The sequence below is a fragment of the Solanum lycopersicum genome, chromosome 4 (assembly GCF_036512215.1).
Source record: "Solanum lycopersicum chromosome 4, SLM_r2.1".
In the NCBI taxonomy this organism is placed as follows: domain Eukaryota; kingdom Viridiplantae; phylum Streptophyta; class Magnoliopsida; order Solanales; family Solanaceae; genus Solanum; species Solanum lycopersicum.
In genome coordinates, this window is record NC_090803.1 from 19258538 (window position 1) to 19283716 (window position 25179).

General features: G+C 33.8%; 2 protein-coding genes across 7 annotated transcripts in view; one reads left to right on the forward strand and one right to left on the reverse strand.

Moving 5' to 3' along the window:
- Positions 1-22561: 22561 nt before the first annotated feature.
- On the forward strand, positions 22562-23612 carry LOC104646881 (serine/threonine-protein kinase 54-like). The gene is made up of 3 exons (XM_026030675.2): positions 22562-22930; positions 23038-23171; positions 23256-23612. Exons 1-3 carry the CDS (start codon positions 22817-22819, stop codon positions 23425-23427), a joined length of 420 nt encoding a protein of 139 aa, XP_025886460.1. The 5' UTR covers positions 22562-22816; the 3' UTR covers positions 23428-23612.
- A 770-nt stretch (positions 23613-24382) lies between these two features.
- LOC101265226 (ubiquitin-like-specific protease 1D) overlaps positions 24383-25179 on the reverse strand; it is a 30202-nt gene continuing 29405 nt past the window's right edge. For 4 of the 6 annotated variants that reach the window (XM_069297097.1, XM_026030676.2, XM_026030677.2 and 1 more), the window contains one exon: positions 24383-25166. The gene's annotated coding sequence lies outside the window, so the exon portion shown is untranslated. The remainder of the gene's footprint in view (positions 25167-25179) is intronic. The other 2 variants (XR_011220629.1, XR_011220627.1) reach the window with 1 other exon arrangement.

Here is a 25179-nt window from a genome sequence, read left to right on the forward strand (position 1 = left end):
CTGCATCAGCAGGTACGGCCCTATCATGACCCTGGGTAGCTACTGGTACTTGAACATCCACGGGTGCTGCAACACGGCCCCTACCCGACCTCGAGCTCGTCTCCTACCTCTACCTCAGACAGTGTTCCCAGAAGCAGGCGCAGGAATAGGATCCTGACCACCATTTGCCGATGTACGATTCCTCGCCATCTGAGAGAGAATGAGATATCAAGATTATAATTTCTACAAGGTCAAGTGTGCACGATAAGGAATAAAAGAACAAAATATTTCCTAAATGTCCAATAGCCTCTCGAAGATAGGTATGGACGTCTTCATACCGATCCGCAAAACTCTACTAGACATTGTTCTTGTACTCTTGAGACCGATGAACCTAGCGCTTTGATACCAAATTTGTCACGACTCAAAATCACGAGTCGTGATGGCACCTATGTTCCCAACCAATAGGTAAGCCAACCATCATATTTTAACAAACTTAACTAACTAATTAGTGAAGAGACAACAAATTGCCAAATCTCCAACACTGAGTTCCTTATATGTACGAATGCGGAAGCTAAAATATATCACCCCAAGAATTTGGTGTCTTAAGTACAAGAGCTTCTATAATTCGATGCAAGTCTGAAACTAAATGACAAATCTAACATAAGGGATATCCTGTCTGAATACTAATAACAGAATAAATAAAAGATAGAGGGAGGTGTGGGCCACGAAACAGCCAAGCAGCTCACCTCAACTCCAAGCTCGGACTCAAATTGCTCCACGAGATGTGCTTCTACTCGGAATCGAATCTGCACCACAAAGAGTGCAACAAGCGTAGTATGATTACGAAACCATGTGTACCCAGTATCTCTCATTGACCGACAACGAAGAAGTAGTGATGGGAGTTATATAAGAAAATAAATTCTTAGATTGTACAAGTATGTATATATATATATATATATATATATATATATATATATATATATATATATATTACACTTACTATTTAAGTTTCATCAATAAAGGAAATCAACATTTAATATTTTCCAAACACCAAACGAAACATATAGTCATCAAGAATGAATGATGGGATGAAATGCAATGCAATATGATGCCATGTAATGATATGTCTCAGAATATCCAATACTCACTCAACCGTACATACATGACACTCCTCGGAAATACATCGAGAGTTCATGACCCATGGGGGACTCGCGAGGTCCATATACCGACACGGACGATCTGCACGTGTCTGTGCGAACGATCTCAACGCACCATCATAATATCAAACAATTCCCGCACGGACGGTCTCCACTTACCCAAAATTACAATCTTAACATCTTACCATCCCCAGCACGGACGATCTCCACGTGCCCATCTTATACTCAATATCATGTCAATGCATGTATACAATATTATTTCAAAAATAAAGGGATGGTGGTGCATCTCACTCAATAAATATCGACATAATACACAATCACCTCAATTATCACAACTATATGGTGTAATAAATAAACACAATCACACAGAAATTTCAGGTCAATAATATATCAACTAATGCACATATGCTTTGGAAATTTTCAAATTTACATTCCACATTCTATAGTAGTAACCTTCCGTTTTATAACACCGGTACTCGTACCAATGCCCGTCACACCATTGATACGAGACCCCTATCTTTCGCCTTTACCCCTTTGTCTATTTTTTTCTCTTTAATTAGGAAAACGTCCTTCAACAAGTCTAAAAAGTCTTAACATACCTCAGTGCCGAACTCGTGCCACGAAACCTCAAGGTAGTTCCTTCCCTTTTCGCAAAATTTTGGAACGTTCACGATCTACCAATGGTGCAATTATTCGTAAGTAAGCGAGTTTGTATCAAATCATTATATGTCTATCGTAGACCCTAAACTCACTCATATTTCTAATCTAACTCCAAGCCTTGATAAAATTTGTATGCCAAATTTATCATATTTGCTAAATTTCAAGTCAAGAATTTAACTTTAACCTCTCCAAATACCCTAGAATTCAATGTTAGATCATATAATATACATCTAATAATTAATTACCTATCTCAATATATCAAAAGCTAGTATCTCGATTTGATAAATAAGTAAAATAAGAATCACATTCCCCCAATTAACAATGCCGGAAAGAGCACTGCTGCAACGTGACCATTTTTATAAGAAAAAATTAATTATGCACAAAACATGCAAAATTTTCAAAAAGTCACCACTAAATGCATGCCAATCATTGGCATGATTGTGCTATTATTCTTGTCCTCCCCTCAATTTAATACCATAAAGAAAGATACATAAAGAAATTATAAGCAAATTTTGCACAGATCCTACAACTACGTGACGAAAAAATCACAACCCCCAAGGACCATATCGAACAACAACTGTCCACAATAGATTATTCCTTTTGTTCAATCCAATAAAATTTTCACCTATACCTCCTAGTATCAATATCATCCAATCACATACAGTGGACATTATAAAACTTAATTGCATATCTATTCACTTAATATTGTATTAAAATTATTTTATTGAATAAGTATAAGTGCATCCTACAATTAAATATACACACATAAATAAATTTGAATTGGTTTACCTGGGAATCAATGTAGTCACCGTAGCAAGTTTGGTTCCTGTCGTCGCCGCACAAGGTAGTTTCTAACCCTTATTTTCTTTTCTTCCCTTCTAATGTTAATTAAGTATAACAAATAAACTAACACTAACTTAAATCAATATATAGGTCAAGTATAAAGATATTAAATAAGTTATGAGTATGACCCACTAACTATTAACTATATTAATTCTTCACTAAAAAATTTTATCAACTAAATACTCTTAGTCTTCGAATAGTTAAAAATACCCTTTAAATTTTCAAAAGGAGTCAGACTAGTCTTAGTTCTCAAAATGACCTAGCGGGTCGTTACAACCTGATGTAGATTTCGAACTGTCAGCCTCATCAAACGAGGCCGACGCTGCAGCGGTGGTGGGTGTGGGAACCTCAGCAGAGCCGGAGGCTTCCGCAGACCACGATACTCCTAAGTAGCCAGACGTTCCTTCTTCATTTGTGGCTGACCCAGAGGGTGTGCCGGTCAGTGTACGCTCCTCATCAGATTGAGAGCTACTGACTACGCCAGACGCCACCTTTTTGGGTGTGGCTTTGGGAGCACGTGCAACACGGGGAGGGGTGGAAGTGCCTGGGGGCACATACACGGGGTCACGCTCATCATCCGAGCCAATGACCATGCGAGCAGACGGGGCGACAGACTTCGATCGCCCGCGTGCGTAGATTTTGTCTTGCTTGGAAGCCATAGTAGATAGTACCTGTAAAGGATCAATATTAGTACGAGTAGTGGCAAACAAGACAAGCAAAACCATATTAAACGAAACATTGAAAATAATATGTCATTGCTATAGAAACAGTGACACAAGACGGGCCTGGTGACGGCTCATCGTGACTATGACGGACCGTCATGAGGTCCATTATGTCTTACTTGGTCTATGAATATATGGAGAACCTTGAAGGAGAGTCTATGACTAGTATGACGGTATGTGCAGGATGAACCGTCACAGGCACGACGGTCCGTCGTAGATGTCCGTCAGAGCACACTTGGGGAAAAAAAGTAGACCCTTAGGAGAGGGGTCTCTGACCGGCATGAAGACCATGCAGGACGGACCATCATGACTACGACGGTCCGTCACATGTGTCCGTTGGAGGATACTTAGGAAAAAATGAGAGACCCTTAGAAACAGGGTCTCTGACAACCAGAACGGTTGTGCAGGATGGACTGTCGTGAAGACGATGGTCCGTCACATGTGTCCCTTGGGGAACACTTAGGAAAAAATGAGAGACCCTTAGAAACAGAGTCTCTGACAACTAGAACGGTTGTGCAAGACGGACCGTCGTGAATACAACGGTCCGTCACATGTGTCCGTTGGGACAGGGTGCTAGGGCTTCTGGAACGGACCCTACGACGGTCCGTCGTGGGTACGACGGTCCGTCATCGGGGTCTCATTCTGTATATCAGTGACAGAACTGGGGGTACCCCATGCATCCCCCATGAACCCACATCAAACTTGTAGTGTTTTGGACCTACATTTGTCTAACCCAACTACCTAGGAAACTAGCAATGCAAAAGCACCTATGTCTAAGGTTGTAAACATGGCAATTTCGAACATTTTTAACCTAGGTTAGACAGAATCGTATAAAAGAAACAACATATGACTAAGAACTAAGCTAATACTAACTAGTAAAAAAAATGCAAGATAAATGAGTAGAAATTAGAGACACATACCTTAAAATTGGAGAAAAACAAATGGACAAGTACTCAGTGGTCAGGCAGACACTCACAGCAGTAGCTCCGCCTAGTAGACTAACACTTTTAGGGCTTTGGAGAATTATGAGGGGAGCAATGATCGAGGGAAAGAATGTGGAAGTTGAAAAGAGAGGGAAATGGGGGGAATAATGAAGGAATGCGGGTGAAATGAGGGGTTGGGGAGTTTAAATAGTGAAAGTTTATAATAAAGTCCAACCGGATTGGGTCGGGTATGCCTCATTAATCATGCAATGATTCTCCGACGATAGTCCGTCACAGTTGTGACGACCCGTCGTTAGTGCCGTCGTGTGTGCCCCAGTTTGAAAATAACAGAGAAACGTACCTGGTACGACGGATGCATACGACGGTTCGTCACAGGCGCAACGGTCCGTCGATGTGTCAGTCAGTGACTGCTGCAGAGTAATTTTCTGCAGAATTTCTTGGTGATATGACTACAAATTTAAAAATCCATTAGTAGAAAAATGCTACCATTACTAAAAAGACTATAAGTATTGGGTTGCCTCCCAACAAGCGCCTGATTTAATGTCGCGGCACGACCGGGGACACTTGATTACTCAGCCTTCATCAAGATGGTTTGCCTCTATTACATTATTTCCCGATGCTTTATGCCCAAAATAGAGTTTTATTCGTTCTCTATTAACCTCAAACCGCACTTCCTCCTTGGCTTTTAACTCAACTTTTCCATGAGGAAATACTTGGGTAATCAAGTAAGGGCCAGTCCATTTTGACTTGAGCTTGCCCAGAAGACAAGGTGACCTAGAACTGACTAAAAGCACCAAATCCCCAATCATATACTCTTGTTTGCACTTTTTTTGTTCATTCTCCTTCTTTTTTTTTCTTTGTGGGATATGGCAGATACCGATTGGAGCTCACCACTCTGCCTCATGGTCCTACAAATGTTGAAGGTCGCTTCTTCATTATTCAACCGAAATGTCATTTGTCCCTTCTCCATATCAACTAAGGCTCTACCTGTAGCAAGGAATGGCCTTCCAAGAATAATAGACACTTCAAAATCGACCTCACAATCAAGAATAACAAAATCAGCCGGAAAGATGAATGACTCCACTTTTACTAGCACATCATGGAGTATCCCTATAAGGTCATTTCACTGTCCGATCAGCCATCAGTAGCTGCATTGCATTGGGTTTTGGATCTCCCAAACCCAACTTCTTGTAAATTGAGAGGGGCATGACATTTATGCTTGCCCCAAATCACATAATGCTTTTGCAAAATATAATGACCCAACTGTACAAGGAATAGTGAATGCACCCGGATCTTTTTTCTTTTGTACGAGGGATGTTGTAGCAATAGCACTACAATGCTGCAGTCTATCATCATCCTCAAAAGTGACCGATCTTTTCTTGGTGACCAGATCTTTCATAAATTTGGCATAACCGGGCATTTGTTCTAGAGCTTCTACCAAAGGGATATTGATAGAAAGCTGCTTCAACATTGTTATTAAACGCCGATATTTTCCATCCTCGGTCTTTTTGACTAATCTCTGAGGGAAGGGTGGTGGTGGCCTAGGCATGAGAATTACCTTGATAGGTACTTCTGCATCTTCTCCATAACTTTCCTCTGCTTCACCACTACCCGTTACCACATTATCATTATCCTTTCTCACATTTTCCTCAGTAGACGGCATAGGTGGGTCAATGTTTTGCTTACCACCCCGAGTAGTGATTGCCATACAGTGTGCATCATTCTTTGGATTTTGGACAGTGTTGCTAGGAAGAGTGCCCGGTTGCCGTGTGTTTATTGTCGCAGATAATTGGGCCATTTGTAACTCGATTTGCTTAATCAATATTGCATGTGTATCAACTTTTTGCCCAATACTAGCTAAATCACACCTCAACTCTTTAATGTGCTCATCACTGGCATCGAACCTCATCATCATTTTGTGCAACATATCCTCAACTCGCACCATACTATCTCCACCATCCGTAGGAGTAACTTCACGATTTTGGGAAAGGACATAGGGCCCATTCCTATCATTTCTGTTACCGTAGTTACCCCTGTTAAAGTTGTGGTCGCGGTTGTAGTTTCCATCTCGGACATAATGACCCTCACGATTGTAGTTACCATAGTTCCGACCTTGGTTCCCTTGACCTTGACGCCAGTTAACCTGATTTGAGCCTTGGGCGCTCGGTCGGAAACCCCCCGTCTGCTCAATAACTGCATAAGTATCCTCCGCATAATAGTACTCATCGTTTTGTGGAGGTGGTTTAGACAAGTAGGTGACTGCATTTATCTTTTCTGTACCCCCAGTGACATGTTTTATTACCAACCCAAGCTCTGTTCTCATCAGAGCCATTTCTTCACGAATCTCTTCTGTGGCTGGGTTGTGAGTGGACTGCACTGCGAAGGTGTTTCTCCCTGTATCAGACTTCCTAGTACTCCAAGCTTTGTTATTTCGAGAGATTTTCTCTAATTTTCAGCAATCTCAGCATAAGGACACTCCCCATAAGATCCATTTGCTATAGTGTCCAACACCGCGTTATAGTTATCATCCTGTCCCCGATAGAAGTATTCCTTCAGTGACTCATAATCTATACGGTGATTTGGAACACTTCTCAAGAATGAGGTGAATCTATCCCAAGAACTACTAACTGACTCTCCTGGTAGTGCCACAAAGTTATTCACTGTCTTTGTGGTTTAGTTTCTTGGAGACCGGATAGTAGCGTGCTAAGAAAACACCCCTTAATTGGTTCCAAGTGAAGATTGAGTTGTATGGGAGCTCAGTGAACCATATAGCAGCCTCTCCCGTCAGGGAGAGATGAAACACTCTGAGCCCTTTTACATCTAGATCCAAATCAGGCCTCCCTACACAACTTTTACACACTGCCCTTACCTTAGCTATATGGGCATGTGGATCCTCAGAAGGTAGCCTTGAAAACAAACCTCTGGGAGCATTTGCATCAGGCTACTAGTTACCACAAAGATGTGGCCTGTGGGTAGAGGAGGCAAGGCAAGTGGCCCATCCGAGTCTGCTATGTTATCATAGCCTCTGTAGTATGCCTGGGGCCGTGGAACGAGATTTTGTCCCCTCTGTTGGTGTTCACCCGGACCATTGGGTAACATCTGACCATGAACATCAACCGGAGCTGGGATGTTCTGGTTCGGATCATCATCATTTATTCCCAAGTTTCGATTCATATTGCGCAGTGTACGCTCTAATTCATGATCGTTGGGAAACAAGGGTTCTCTTCCTCTCCGTGTATTTGGCATACAAGGAGGATAGTTCTGAAAAAAATCAAAAACAATAAAACAAAGTAAAATCAAGAAAATATCAACTAAATTATAGTAATAAGTTCAAGTTAATCTAAAAGCTATAATCCCCGGCAGCGGCGCCAAAATTTGATACGCTCAAACTTACTTCTCAAATAAGAAGTAAAGTGGTCATGTCAAGTAAATAACCCAACTAGTGAGGTTGGGATCGTTCCCACGAGGAAAATAGTCTAGACTTAACTTCAACTTGTTATTACTATTGGTTGGTCAATGACTTCCTTGGAAAGTAAAAAACAATAAAAGGGAGGTTTCTAATTCTAAATGAATGAAAATAACTAACGCAATTGAAAGAGACACTTAACAGCTTTGAATGTTGGATTTTAATCAATTAATCAAAGTAACTAGGGTTTACGTGTTCCCCACAGGTTCATAACTTGATAATTCTAACTATAACAATTCTTTCCTAGTATCTTGCATACAAAGTGATAAGTTATGTATTTCTAAATCCTTGGTCCGGCATCTAGAAAATCTCATTCCGCACCTTGGTCCGGCTACGTGTGTTGTTTTCCTAACTCTTATCTTTACCTCATATTAAGCATCGTATTCGATATTTGACTAAGTTATTACCTCGTACCAATCAATAGTAGCCTATTAGATAGTATATACTAAATCTATTTTGATAATTCTTTTCCTATTATCTACCTCCTTGGTCCGGCAAGTAGCATTAAGGCGAGTTCTAACGTTGGTCATCCGTTAAAAAGACTTCTAAACGAAAGAATTATTAATACATGCAAGACACCATTCTAGAATTGTTATTTTAGTTAGGTTTTATCTCATTATTTGCCTATGGTTCCCACAACCCTAGTTATGGAGTTAGTTACCCATAGTCATAATCACAATATTCAAATATATTATATAAGAATTCATGTACTTACTTCAATGAGAAAGAGTAAAATCCAAAAGTTTGCTTGATTAATCACCAAAAATCACCAACAATCAATGATAATCAAAAGTCTAACAATACCAAGTCTAACAATGATCCAGAGTATGACTATATGGAGTCTAACTATCCACAGTCTAACCTCAAAAACGAGGTTTTTCGAACTATTAATAAAAAAAAACTAATTAAACAAGGACTCTATTTGCTGGAAATCTGCCAAAACGCGGCTGGGTCGACGGACCTCGCGATGGATCGTCGTGGTCACGACAGACCGTCATGGACTCCGTCGTCCCATACTTATGAAATTTCTTCTGCTGCTCTTCTTCATTACCCTCGACGGCAAGTATGACGGACCGTCATAGGCACAACGGTCCGTCGAGGGTCTTCGTTCCACAACACTTCAACTCTTGGAATATGAGTACTGGATTACTTCTCTGAACTTCATGACGAACCTGTAGGACGGACCGTCATCGACACGACGGACCGTCACAACCTTCGTAAGCCCACACTTGGTCAGAATTCTCCATCTTCCTTCAGCAGCTGCACTACGCTGTCACCTATGGACCGTCACAAGCACGACGGCCCGTCATAAGCTCCGTAGGTGGTCTCTTCTGCATTTCTTCACTCAAAATCTCCACATTCAGCTTTGGACAGATTTCCTGCAAAATAAAAAGAAACTTATATAAAAATTAGCACAAAAAGGCTTTTGGACACACTAAACTTAGGAAAAAGTATTAATAATACCGTGAAACCACGGTATATCACGTATGCTTGCTAGTAAGTTTGATATGAAAGATTTAGGAGTTGCTGATGTGATATTATGAATTAAAATTCTTAAAACTCCTAACGGTCTAGCATTGTCTCAAACTCATTATATTCAAAAGATACTTAAAAAATCAAATTTTTTAATTTTAAAAGGGCAGACACTTTGATTGATGTAAATCTTCATCTTGCAAAGAATAAAGGTGAAAATCAGTCTCAATTGGACTATGCTAGCATATTGGGAAGCTTAATGTATGTCATGAATTGTACACGACTAGACATAGCTTGCGCTATTAGTAAACTGAGTCGATACACAAGTAATCCTAATCATAATCATTGGTTGGCAATGAAGAGAGTTTTGGGATACTTAGATGACACTCAAATCTATGCTTTACATTACAACAAATATCCAGTCGTTCTTGAAGGATATAGTGATGCAAATTGGATTACTGGGTCAACTGAACTAAAATCCACAAGTGGATACGGTTTTACTATTGGTGGAGGAGCAATATCTTGGAAATCATCCAAACAAACATGTATAGCTCGCTCTACAATGGAGTCTAAATTCATTGTTTTTGACAAGGCAAGTGAAGAAGCTGAATGGCTCTGGAATTTCTTAAAAGATATTCCATTTTGGCCCAAACCAATGGCCCCTATATGCATACATTGTGATAGTCAAGCTGCAATAGGAAGGGCTGGAAGCATTATGTATAACGGCAAGTCTCGTCACATAAGACAAAGACATAATTCTGTGAGACAACTACACTCTAGTGGAATTATCACAATTGACTATGTGAAGTCAAAAGATAATGTGTCGGATCCACTTACAAAATGCCTAAATAGAGAGGGAGTTGAGAAATCATCGACGGGAATGGGACTATGGCCGAGAACAAGTCATCATGGCGGTAACTCTACCTAGAAGACCGGACATCCCAAGATCTAGGTTCAAGGAGATAAAACAAAGTCATTGATGACGGTTCAACATTGTCAAAGGAAAAGAAAAAATTATTATTTTATGGTCCATTCTCATGATGAGACAATGTTTAGTAACCAGGATAAAGACATAAGAGCTTTTTAATGGTTTCTAAGTTTGATACAGGGAATATCAAATGGTGTATCCATGGGATAACACATTTAGAAATCACCAATGTAAGTGTGAAGTGTAAGACACTTCAAGGAGAATCCGATAAGGCCAGTTCTTTAAGCACTTACTATCCAAGATGTGTTCATGGCTGAAACGAACAAAACAATGAGAACTAAGAACAGTTCAAGGTTTGATTGTGTGACATATGTTGTCTAGGTATACACTAAAGCTCAACGGTTCAAAGATATCAAATCTACAGATTGACCGAGTATATCCGATATATGTTCACTATGGAAAGTTTAAAGGGAAACCTAATTATCCAGATACGATTAACCTTTACCTACAAGACACACAAGTTTTTTCATGCATATGTTTTAACAATAGCCTTCCCCATTCATGTGAGGGATTGTTGGGATTTAGCAAGTGTGAATGGGAAAAGAAAAGAGAGAATATGAAAAGTGAGGGAACTACTTTGGAGGGAAAATGAAAAGTCATTTGCAAAGTGCAAATGAAAAGTCATATCTCCCATATCGGCAAAAGAAAGGGAAATTGTTGTCTTTATAGAAGGCATTTCAATTACTTCTTAAAGAGCTAAGAAGAAGATGCCCTCTCGCGCCGTCGTCTTCGTCGCTCGCTCGGCCTCGGCTTCGGCTTCGGCTTTGGTTTGGATTTGGCAAATGATGTGATTGATTGATAATTTTTTTGGACAAAATTTATTTAATCAATTATTGTTAAATCAATTAAATCCTGTTAAAATTATCTCTTATAAATTTGCAGGTAACGGTAACATTCCGAAAAGTTGTTACTCTTTCCGAAAAGTTGTTACATTCCGAAAAGTCGTTACTTCCCAAAAAGTCGTTATTTTCCTAACAGACACAATTTTCTGAAAAGTTGTTATTTTTTCCAAAAGATACAACTTTCTGGATAAAATGGGTATGAACAGATTTCACTGAGCAGACATGTTCCTTGCTGAAAATGGCTATAAAAGGAAGTCAATTTTTGATTTTTTAAACCACTGAAAAATTTTCTTTCTCTGCATTTATTTTTCTCTCAAATAAAATCAAAGTGTCGATCGACTGAGTCTGTGTGACTTATTGTTGTTCTTAAGTTCGTTGAAGTTAAAGAATTTTGAGGTACCACTATTTCTTTAACAGGTTTAATCCGTTTTATCTTGAGAGAAATTAATCCATAACCTTGGGTACAGTGAGGGGATTAAATTTCTTAAGGATACACAGTAGTTTCTGTGAACTCAAATTAATTCTTGTATTTTATATTTTTCTACTTCATCTTATTTCTATTTCTGTTTATTAACCTTATAAATACAGGTTGTTGTAAGTTTAACTCATCTCAATTAAGACACCACACACATTAAAATCAGTAAAATGAAAGCCCACTAATTTCAAGTTTTCATATACCAATTCAATCTCTAACTCAACTGTATTTCATATATAATGATCCCAATGAAAAGATTGTTATAAGCTAAATTGATAGATTGGGGATTTGATTCATATCTCATACTAATAACCTCGTCTTCTTCCATCTTTTATGGTGCTACTAGTTTCAAGTAAACAAAAATTACTAAAAATTTTAAACACGTATACTCTAGAGTGAGATAAAGGCTTCTAAGGACCAAGCAACCATCATAACATTTGGAATACTACAAAGTTTAGATTACCAGCGAGTAAATCAAAAGATAAGATATAAAGTATTTCTAGCATGGTCATGCTACTACAACAAAAATAACTTTTAGCGGCTAGAAACACTTTATATCATGGTTGATTAAGCAATCTCTTGATAAATAATCATGGTAGTTTAGAGAACTATTCCGAATGACTTAGAAAACTATTTGAATCTATCTTCTTATCTTCCTACGTAGTATAGACTAAAAAAATTTGAATCATATAGTGCAGAATTCCTCTGACCTAAAAGAGCATATATATGCCAATTATAAAGAATTATTATAAAAGTTTTTTAGTGAAAAAAGATGTGATAAGAAGAATCTCTATTCAAGTTGCTAGTTCAGCTTGGCTACAAATTGCTTCTTGTTTAATCAATCATCCGATAGCTAAGTGAAATTTTTAATTTAAATAAATAAATAAATAAGAATCTTAATGGAAGGTCATACATTTTTATGAGACAAGCAACTGTGTCACACTTCAAAAGAAGTTAAACAAAGCATTAAACTTGGAGAAACAAGCAACTGTGTCACACTTCAAATGAAATAAAATAACAGATGATTAGTAAAGGGATCAACATGTTGAAAAGTGATTCAAAACAAAGTTGGTTAGTTTGGTTGAACTAGTCTTCTGCTTTCTATTAGGTAGTTTCTTAGTGTTGCTGAAATAGTGTTAAAGTAAGTTATAGGACCTATATTTTAGGATTAGTTATTTATTTCTTAGCCTATATGTCATATGGGCATATTTTGTTATTCTGTAACTTCCTATCAATTAGAAATTAAAAAGTTGTCGCATAAGTTTTTCCCTTCTATTTTTATTTCCAGATTCTTACATTTTTTTCTCCAACAAATTTGGCATCAGAGCTAGGCATGTCAGCTAACAGTAATTCGTTGAGTGTGGCAAAACGACTTATTCCTATCTTCAAGGGAGAAAGCTACGAATTCTGGAGTATACGTATGAAAATTACACTCAAGTCTCAAGATCTTTGGGATTAGTAGAACGTGGATTCCTAATGAAGAAAATAGGCAACGAGAACCCAAGAAAAAAGACGCTAAGACGTCGGTGTTTATCCAGCATGCTATCCATGACAACGTTTTTTTCACGAAATGCAACAGCAACTACATCGAAGCAAGCCTGGTCCATTCTGCAGAAAGAGTTTCAAGGAGATTTAAAGGTCATTGTGGTGAGACTATAATCATTTCGGCGTGACTTTGAAACCTTAATGATGAAAAGTGGTGAATCTATTGCTAGTTTTCTGTCAAGAGCAATGACAATTGTCAGTCAAATGCGATCATATGGAGAGGTCACTGATCAGATTATTCTTGAAAAGGTATTGAGAAGCTTGAATGCAAAATTTGATCACGTAGTTGCAGCTATCGAAGAATCTAAGGATCTATCAATTTTTTCCTTGGATGAACTGATGGGATCTCTTCAAGCTCATGAGAAGAGAATCAAACGTTCAGTTGAGAAGAACAAAGAAAAGGTATTTCAAGTGAGTGACTCAACCACTAAGCATGGAGATAATAATCGTCCAGCAAGTAGAGGCCGAGGAAGAGGAGAATTTCGCGGTGTTCGAGGCTGTGGTCATGGAAGAGGCAGAGGAAGAAATATTGGGCATAAGCAGTCCAATGAACAAGGCAACAAAAAAAATGGCGTTCAATGTCATCACTGCCATCGGTATGGGCATATAAAGGCTGATTGTTGGTTTAAAGACCAAAAAATGAACTTTGCAGCAGAAGAAAATGAGGAAGAGAATGATCTTTTTATGGCTTGCGTTGATACAAACATAAGCCAAGTGATATATGGTTCGTAGATAATGATTGTTCAAATCATATGACAGGGGCCAAATCTATATTCAGAGAACTTGATGAGAAAAAAAAAGGTGCAGCTAGGCAATACAAAAGAGACGCAGGTTGAAGGAAAAGGCACGGTGGTTGTAGACACTAGCCATGACAAAGTAAAAATGTTTGATGATGTTCAATTCGTACCAGATTTAGGATTCAATTTGTCAAGTGTTGGACAACTAATGGCTGACGGATATTCTCTTTTGTTTAATAATGATACTTGTGTCATTACAAATAAGTAGTCGGGCAGAAAGGTTCACATCACCAAGACACCAAACAATATGTTTTCGTTGGACGTTTATAACATGGACAATTTTGATCTCGCTGCAAGTTCAAAGGACGACTTGAAGCTAAGCCAAAAATACGAGAAACCCTGAACAAGACTACATAACCCAACATCTACAAGGATACAATAAACTAATTGCACAACCAGGAACGAATCCGAACCTAGTAGCAACTTGCTACAATTACGGACTTATAAGCACAGTATATACTATTACAGGAGACGAAGTAGCTAAAATACCTGAGCTACATAAGGCATTTCTGCAATATAAAAGAATAACAAAAGGAACTTTATTTTATATAAAGTTCTACTCAACAACAGCAGAGATATTATATGAAGAAATTAAACCTACAATACAAATTATTAAGATAGGTTTAACTAGAGATATGATAATACCAGAAAAAATAGATACACAAGAAGAGATACAGAGGGTGGATATCCCAGATTTTTATGCAAACAAAAGGACTATTGGGATAGCTACTATATTAAATGAGTTATCAAACAATTACCTAAATGAAAATGCAATTTGGAGTTATTACAACAGAGATCAAACAATGATATACTCCAATTGTAAAGACATAAGAGTAGCAGATATGGAAGAAGTACGACAATGGATATTAAGTCTACTGAAGCCAGAACAAACACCTACAACAAGGGCTATCAGAAAAAATTTCATTTCTCAAGACTTGATGACCAGATACTGCAAACTAATTGGACAAAAGTATCCAGACCATCTATGTTCAAAATGCAATGGCGAAGATAACTATGTCCCCGGAGTACAACTGGAATAGACTAAGAAAAAGAAGATAAAAAAAATTATTATTGTTATTATTATTGGCTGAATATCAGCCATATGTATAAAGTGAGAGTTTTTTTATTTTTGTCGTCTTGCGTCGGCTGAAAAAAGTCAAATGTACAAAAGTCGTAAAGTAAATAGTTTGTCGGCCAATCATGTAAAAAGTTTGTCGGCCAATTATGTAAAGTAAATAGTATGACGGTGTAATTTATGTGTATAAATAGAGAAGCTTTCCTCATAAATAAAACACACCTTCATCCTTACATCTCTCTTCTTTCTGAATACTCTCTCTTTACGCTTTCACCCCCAAATTGGTATCAGAGCTAGTTAAACAAATAATTATGGAAAAGAAACCAACTATGTCGGAAGATCTACAAAAACAGGTATACCATTTTATATTCATGAGTAGCTAAATTAATTTATTCCTGAAAATCTCTTGTTAATTATAATTGTTTATCATTTTTGAATAATGTTATAATAACCATCTTTAGAAAGTTTGCTACAGAAATATTCTTCGAATAAGTATGCCCAGACTATGCCATCCTAAGGTTGAAACGGGTAGGCAGAGAAGGCCGTTTAGGGGAGTAAACAAAGTTGAGGCGCTGTTAGGGTAACTAATCAAAGAAGAAAGTTGTAGTAGTGACCAGATGAGATGATTATTAAATTATTATTTTTGCATAATAAACAAGTATAATTTATTAAGAGGTTGGAAGGAATAAAATTTTAGTGAAAATAAAAATGATAAAAATGGAAACTTACCTATTAAACGATGATGTTGATTATAAGATATTATTACTTTATATATTAAAAAATCTTAATACTGATATAAAAAGAGAAATTTATAATAAATTATTAACATATGAGATAATAGAAATAACAACTCAAGGTTGGACTAAGTTAACCATACAAAGTATACAAGATGAGCTTTATTATGACATGTATGATTTATATGATGATTTAGATATTGGAGATTAAATATGACTGAATATTGGCTCAGGCGATATGGTAGAAATTACAGGTTAAAAAAGATTAGATATCCAGATAAATTAAGTAAGCTTTTTAAAATATTATACAAAAGGTTATGATGAATAAAAATAAAAATACTAAAGTAAAAAGAACTAAGATAGATAAAAAGGTAAGAAAAATATGGAAAAAATTAAGATCTTTATATATAGAATATGAACTATCACAACTAGTCAAAACAGATAATGATAAAAAAGATCAATTGATAAACATAATTTCAAAAACAGAATATAAATATGTCTGCTATTTGAAAAAACAGTATGAACAGAGAAATCTATAAACAACAATTAATAGAAGAAATAATGGAAAAAATGGCCGAAAAAGAACAAGAATTACAACATAGAAAAAGAAGATTAGAAGAAAACATATTAGCAGGATTATGTAATAAATCACTACTAGCACAAAGAAAAGATATATCCATGTTAAAATTAGAATTAGATTGTCTTGAATATGAGTTACAGCATAATATAATACATAGATTATAATGAATAAAGAAGAATTTGCAGTAGACGAAAAAACATACGAAAATCAAGACGGAATGATAATAAAAATAATATTTTCAAATCTAGGAAGAAGATATAAAAAAATTGGAAATAATTTATACTTAATGTTAGAAAAAGAAATGGCAAAATTAGAAGATAGTTTAACAGCTATGATAAGAATAACAAAAGAAAACGAAGAAATAGACAAATCAAGAGAAATTGAAAAAATAAAAATACAAGCAAAACAAGAAGTACAACAATTAGAAGAAATAAAAAATACAAGAATAAGTGAATTAGAAAAAGAATTAGCTAGGTTAAAATTATTATATGAAAATAAGCAAAAACAAAAGGAAAAAGATAAAGAGCTTGAATTAACTAATGAAATAAAAGAAATGGGTGACATAAGTGAAACATATACAGTAATCTTAGAACAGACAAATAAACTAAAAAAATTAGAAATAAACACAGGAGATATGAATAGACCTAGTACGTCAAGAGTCAAAACCCCAGATAATAGTCCCAGAAATAGCCCTAGAAGTAGTCCTAGGTGGACACCACCAACTTATTATACAGAAAGTTATCAACAATCAGATAGAAATAATGCAATATGGAACAGTAGATTAAATAAAAATTGGATACCGAAACCAATAAGTGAACAATATAATTTCTTAGATTTAGATTGCGTCACGGACATAAATAAAGCAATATTACTATGGACAGGAAATATATCCAAACAGTTAATAGATAACAAAATAGAAACAACAAAAACACCAAGATATATAGAAAGAACATTCATAGGAACGGCAAAATTATGGATAGAAAATCTGCCCCCAGAAAGTTTAGAAGTACTTAGAAATGATAAGAAAATGGATGGATCCCCATCAGCAACAAATATAGATATAGTAGACAAATATGAATCAGCAATAAGAAATGAATTTGGAGGTATGACCACGGATATAAGAGAACAAAATAGGAAAAAAATAATAAATAGACAACTTATGACAAAATTAGCTATATGTAAAATGTGTTATATAGAAGAATAAACTTGTGCATTCAAAGAATACTATTACAAATCTAAATACAATTTAGACGAAGCAAAAGAAATAAGAAAACAATATTTTACAAAATTACCAGAACCGTTTAGCACAAAAATAATAAAGGATTGGAATAATGAAGGAATGGTAGATACTTTAGGAGCTAGAATAAAATTTCTATCTCAATGGTTTACACAATTATGCGAAAACCAAAAAGAAAAATTAAAAATGGAAAAAGTACTAAATAAAAATTTATCATGTTGTAAAAATAAAATGGCACCACAGTTTGGGTGTACAAATAAGAAACAAAAATCTAGAAGATATAAAAATTATAGAAAAAATAAAACTAAGTATAAATATAAACAACCAAGACGAAGATATTATGTAAAAAACTATAATGTTTAATTTGATTAGAAAACCTCTACGTTAATTGTTTAAACCAAATACTATTATAATTAGAAAATATCCAAGTTTATTTTCCACAAGTTTCCTTTTCCTAATCCTTTTCAAAATTAATTTCAAAACCTATAAATATAGGCTATAACACATTACTAAAAAGAATATTCGTTTTCTTTTTTGTATTGTTCAATGGCAAAATCAAGTGTGTATCAAAGACAGATTTGAAAAGAATGGAAGGTACTTAGATAAACTATTTAGTAAGGTTGTAACGACTTGTCCAAAAAATTGGAAGTGACGAAGAAACAAGAATGTGAATTGGATTCTATGAAACTTAAAATTAACATCAACAATCTTATTACTCATACGGATCCTTTTACAAAGGTGTTTATAATGAACAACAAGTTGCAGGCATATATTATCACTAATTTCTATATATTATCACTAATTTCTACCATTAATCTTTTTTCTTATATTAGCTAACTACCGGGAAAATTTCATATATAACAAACATAATTTATTAAATAACATTATATGGGTGTAGTTTACATAATTACATTCAATGGTATAGTTTAGTTTGTTATGCATCTTTTAATTTGTATAAAACATTTTTTTTGTTTTTAATTTATTTTAATAATTTACTTTTTTATTAAATGGTAACAATATCACTAAATAAGGTAACAAACATTTACACAATTCCATTATTAAAGCTAACTATTCGAAATCAAATATTTTTTCAATTTTGTTTAAAAATAAGTCGTATGAAACTCTTAGACATTAATGATTTTATTTGTATATATATACATTGATTATATTGTATATATTTGAGAAATTGTAAATATTTTTTTTATACAATTTCGTTTGTAATTTATTATGTATTATTAAATGTATATGTGATCATCATAATATGAAAATTGTATATATGACAATCATGTTTTAAAAATGTGTTGTATTTGTTCTTAACTATCTTCTGTAGTCTATTTGTATACAATATTTTATTATGTTCATTTTTTTATAGTATATATCTACGGATTTGTATAATATACAATAATTTGGTAATATGGATTATCTTTATATATGTGCATATGTAATTTCATATTTTATTTTAAAAAAATTAATGGTTAAAATGATTGTATAATATTCATTTGTCAATTGTATATATGGTAAGCTTGAAATATGTTTGTGTATTTAGTGTGTAATGTTTATATATACAATATTTTATCATGTTCATAATTTTTTGTATATATGGACGGATTTGTATAATATACTATAATTTTATATATGTATTATACAATAATTAACAAATTTCTTTGATACAAAACTAAATATTTGTATACAAATAACAATTGTCTCATAATACTTTGTATATATTACTTTAATACACAACTCACTATATACATAACATTAGTAACTTGTATATAAATTACACTACCTGATGTTCTTCAGATTTCTCTAGTTCTATCCAGTTTTGATGATAGAGATCCAATCTCGTCTTAAATTATGTTTCTGTCTTTTCTCTTGCTTCAACCTTCAACAATCTTAATGCCGCTAGATTTGGTGTTGTTGATGACTTTCTGAATTGTCGTTGGGTCATTTTTTTTCTTGAATCTCTATTCAAGAGATTGTTCAACTTGAACTTGTTTATGTTTTGTCATATACCCTACATTGACTTCAAAATCCTGAGATAACCCAATTGAAAACGAAAGTGGATTATTAACAATATTGACATGCAATGACATACCTCTGTTAATCCTCATATATGGAGATCAATCAGGTATTCTTATTTTGAAGAACTTTAAACTCATAAGAAATAAATAATTTTTAAAAAAAATATGAAAAAACTAAGAAACATATACATATATAATTATGTTGATGAAGGAAAATTTTTTTTAAAAAAAATTGAATTAATGAAAGTAACACAACAGGATATCGTGAAATTTTCTAAAATTCAAAAATTAAAGTAGGAGTGGAGGAGTGATTTTAGGAGAAAGATATGGAATGAGTATACGAGAGATAAAATTATATATAAAAAGATAAAAAAATCTTTTATGGTTGGGTATACAAAGAGGTGGTGGGTCCATTAATTATGGCTAAAAAATAAAACTATATTTATTGAGAGTAAATAAATTAAACTATACTCTTATTGACTAATTACTTAGGGATGTTTGCCGTTCTACGTAATTTTCCCAAACCTAATTAATAATGTAGCTACTTTTTTTTCTTATACTAGCTAAACCCTATATATATATTATTGGGTAAATCACATAAATATGTTATATTAAGAAAATATTTATCATCTATGTCAATAAATTTTTTTTAACTAAATATAACTTTTTTTGAATGAAAAAATTGTACCGCTTTCTTTCTCGGTCATTTTTCTCTTCCCCATCTTCTTGTTTTTATTTTTCTTCTTCGTCGTCTCTTTTTATTCTTTCTCTTCCTCCTCTTTTTTTCTTCTTTATTCTTCTTTTTCTTTTAAGCTTTTCTTTTGAATAATTATTCTCAAACCAATTTGTGTTTCTGTTTCACTATTTTTACCTAAAAACATAACGAGAAAGAGAAATGAAAAAATAAAAAATTTGTACAATATTATGTTTTCAAACAGAATGTTGAAATCTCTAAAATTACAGCAACAAGAATTCACCATTGATGGTCGTTTATAAAGCTTCAAATTTTGAATTCATTTTATGAATCTTACGAACTCGTGATTAGTTTGGATAGGTTGATTCTACAAATAATTGAAAATGCAGTTTGAAGTTTATATCTCAATTTTAGAGAGTTCGGTTAAGTTTATGATTGATTTTAGGAGAAATACAAGATTGAAACTTGAAAAAAGTAAAGTTTATGGAACTGTATCACAATTGTGTTAAAGTTGAATTAAATATGTTTTATAATTGTATTAAAATTGCATTAAAATCATGAACAATACATTTTTGATACATATTGCAAACATCACTTACGTTCTTAGGGATAAAAACCAAAATAATTTATAAGCACATATAGTGCATGTTTTATTCATGAATAACACAAGTTTAATTCAGTCTATAGATCATTGTCTTGTCTTTCGTTAGTTACAGTTTTCATTCGTTCTTAATTCCCTTTTCTAATTCAACTTTAATATTGTGTAATACACGTTTAATGCTACTTTAATTCATTTTGCAATTTATTTGGTTGATTTGTTATTGTTGGATTAATAATTTAATTCATTATTAATACAAGTTTAATTCACTCTTAGATCATTTTATGTTCTTTCATTAGTATTCTTCATTCATTCTTATTTCTCTTTTCTAATTCAACTTTAATATTGTGTAATACACTTTTAATGCAAATTTAATTCATTTTGCAGTTTATTTGGTTGATTTGTTACTTCTAAATTATTTGTTTAATTCATTAGTGATACAAGTTTAATACACTTTATAGATCGATGTATGTTATTTCATAAGTTATGTTTTTATTCATACTTGATTCTTGTCTGATTCAAGTTTAATATTTGTGTATTACACTTTTAATATAAGTTTAATTTATTTGGCAGTTTATTAGTTGATTTGTTATGATCGGATTACTTGTTTAGTTCATTATTGATGCAAGTTTTATTTAGTTTACAGATCATAGAATGTTCTTTCATTTGTTACATTTTGCATTCACATTTAATTCTCTTCTAATTCAACTTTAATATGTGCATTACATATTATAATTTCAGGTTTAATTCATTTTGCAACATTTTAAATTTAAGTTTATTTCATTTTGCAGTTTATTAAGTGTCTTCATTTTTTACAATTAAATTACTTGTCTAATTAATTATTGATACAACTTTTATTCAGTCTACAAATTATTGACTACTCTATGAAAAAAGTAGAGAGAGAAAGAAAAAAAGAGCAACCAAAGGAGAAGAAAAAAAATATCTGAAAGCAAGGGAGAAAGATTAATAGAAACAAAGCAAGAATGAAAGAGAACAAAAGGAAAATAAGGGAGAGAGAAAAGTAGAAACTAAGAAAAGGAGAAAGAGCGACAAAAAATGTGAGAGAAAAAGGATAAAAAGGCTATAGACAGAGATAATTCTAACAAAATATATAGTATTCCTACAAATGGTAATTATTAAAGAGTATAGCAAAATATGTAATTATTTTTTAAAAGGAATCCACTCATGTAATTAATCCTATATTATTAGGGTTAGGTTTGTAAAATTATCAAATATTTAATTTTTACCATCTAACTAATGAAAAAGGAAAAAATTATGAAAAAATTGTAACTTTCAATTAACCCTAATAATATTAGTCTATATACTAAAAAACCCTATAATATACCATTTGATTCTTCCACGTCAGTAATGTTCATATATAGAAATTCATACATTTCCAATGGTTAATAATATTTTTTTTCTTATACATTCTCTCTGACTTAATATTTTTAATAAAGTTTCAGTAAAAATACTGGATTTGGGCAATGAACAAAGAAGGGATATACCAAAAAACGATTTCACTTAAAAAAGTTTCTATATGGTACAACCTACATCATCCAAACATCGCAAATGTATTCAATTTAATTTTGTTTTTTTTTCTCACTTCATTTAATTTACTACATACACTTAAATATATATGTCAAACCCTTTTTCTTTAGTTAATTGGAGCTTCAAAAAGATTGCCCCAATTGGTTGAATCCGAATCTACAGGTGGTAAATCATGGATGAAAAAAATGTACTAATGAGCTTACCAATCGCATTCCGTGGTTGAGAAATCGTTCATTGAAAAAACAACGATCATTCGAATATGATATCGTGGTTGAATATGTCCCTGGAGGCACTCTCAGATCTCATCTCTTAAAAAATCATATCAAAAAATTGCCATTGAATTTTGTTATTCAAATAGCATTAGATGTTGCAAGAGGGTTGAGTTACCTTCATTCCAAGAAAATTGTTCACAAAGATGTAAAGACTAGTAATTTAATTATGGACAAGGATGCAAGAGTCAAAATAATTGATTTTGGAGTTTCTAGAATTGAAGCTTCATGTCCTCTTGACATGACTGCCCAAATTGGCACCATCGATTACATGGCTCCTGAGGTGACATATCTCATTCTTGTATTTTATTTTATTTTTTTAATTTAGAAGGAAAAAAATGAATTCTTTATTACTTATACTAATTTTATTGTCTTATTTTGTATATGCAGGTACTTATTGGTGTACCATATGACCATAAATGTGATGTCTATAGTTTTAGAATTTGCTTGTGGGAGATATATTGTTGTTCTATTCCATATAATGGAAAATTCCTTCTTCTGACACAAGTCCATGTAAATACAAGGTATGTTTTTCAAATTTTATGTTATATTCTTTATAGCTAATGTTAAAATAATATCAATCACTAATATATTTCTTGAAATTTTAGAGTCTTAAGGCCAGAAATACCAAACAAATGTCCAAGTATTGTGGCCAACATAATGAAGCAATGTTGGCATGCAGACCCAAAAGAGAGGCCAGAGATGAAGGAGGTGATGCTCATGTTAGAAGCCATTGACACATCTCAAGTTGCACAAATGGATTGTTTTCACTTTCATTAGACCGAACGGATTATAATGTACAATAGACTAACTAACTTTAGTCATAGAAGCTTGTATACATAGGTTTAGGACCATTCTTTTATTTTATTTTATTATTCTTTGAGACCGTACGGATTATAAGGTACAATAGACTAAGAGCCTGTTTGGCTCAGCTTAAAAGCTGGTCAAACTGATTTAAAAGCTAATTTTTGACTTATTTAACTGTTTGGCAATACTCAAAATAACTTATTTTAAGTTAAAAAAAACTTATTTTAAGTCAAAAGTTAAAAGTTGGGGTAGAGGTACTTTTTTTTTTTAGCTTATAAGCTGTTTTAAGTTGACCACATTTTTATCTTTTTGCCCTTAATATTTTTATACAATTTCTAAATTACACATATAACCCTAACATCTCTTTCTTCCATTTTCTCCTTTTCACGTTTGGCATAACAACTTCAGCACTTTTATCCAAACGCATAACTGCTTATTTTAAAAATAAATTTCAGCACTTTCATAAGTACTTTTTTAAAGCTGCTTTTATTAAGCCCATCCAAACGGGCCCTAACTTTGGTCACAGAAGCTTGTATACATAGGTTTAGGACCATTATTTTATTTTATTTTATTTTATTTTATTATTCTTTGAGAAACCTTCTTTCTTTTGTATTCTTTAATGACCAACAATTGGATTTCTTAATTAAATACTCAGAACTAGCCAATTTATCCTTTGCCAGTCCATTTTTTTTTATCATCCAAATATTTTTCCCTCAATTATTCTATTCCTGACTATGGGTAATCAATGAAATTTTTTCGAAATATTAGATATTATGATAGCAAAAGAGTTCTTTCGTCTCAAAATCTGAATAATATTCATTATCTAGCAAAACACTACGGGGATGGGATGGGGATTGAGGGTTTGTAGGTGGGATGAGCAAGGGGTGGAGGCTGGAATCGTTTGATGAATGGAGAGGGACAATGATCCTAGAAAAAATATTTTTTGACTAACCAAATATGAAAATATGAAGATCAGTACATTATTGTTACATAAGCGAAAACACTCTCCTATAGAATTGAAAGATCTATTAGATAATCAAATATTGGTTTCAGACCATCTCTGACCTTACATAAAAAAATAACTTTCTTACATAATCCAAGATAAATCAACGTCTAGGAGGGTTTGTTTGGGAAGCGCAGAGCCCATCCATCTTTTCTTCTGCAAATAATTCTTGAGGTGAAAACATCATTTCAGAGCAAATTTTGAATATGAAGACAAGTTCTATAGATCCCAACTGAATTGGCTCATTTAATAAACTATCAAGCGGGAAGCAGCAGTAACAACTGCAGCCTGAACCAAAAGGACGGAAAGAAGTTGTTTCTTCATTAAGCTAAAGCTTTCACTTTACTTATTTTGTTCGCTTAAATGCAAACATGTGAAACTGTTTTTAGCAGAAGGAGAACTGCCACAAATCGAGAGAGGGGGGAGGGGACTGGTGATCCATAGATACCTTCCATCTTTGAAATGGACATGGCTGCAGCTTCTGGTTTTAGGGGCTACTTGCTTCAGCAGATGTCAATACCGATGCATCGCCCAAATCTTCTGTTTTTTCCTCTTGGTGATTGTTCAATTATGATTTCTGGACAATGTATATATTTCCCAGGGAAGTCTACTGCATTTCTCCTTCCCATTGGATGGGTCAATCAGTTCTACTATATCCTCTGCCTATTTATGGTTGATGTATGACTGACGACAGTATCCAACTTTACAGCTATGCAAGGCAA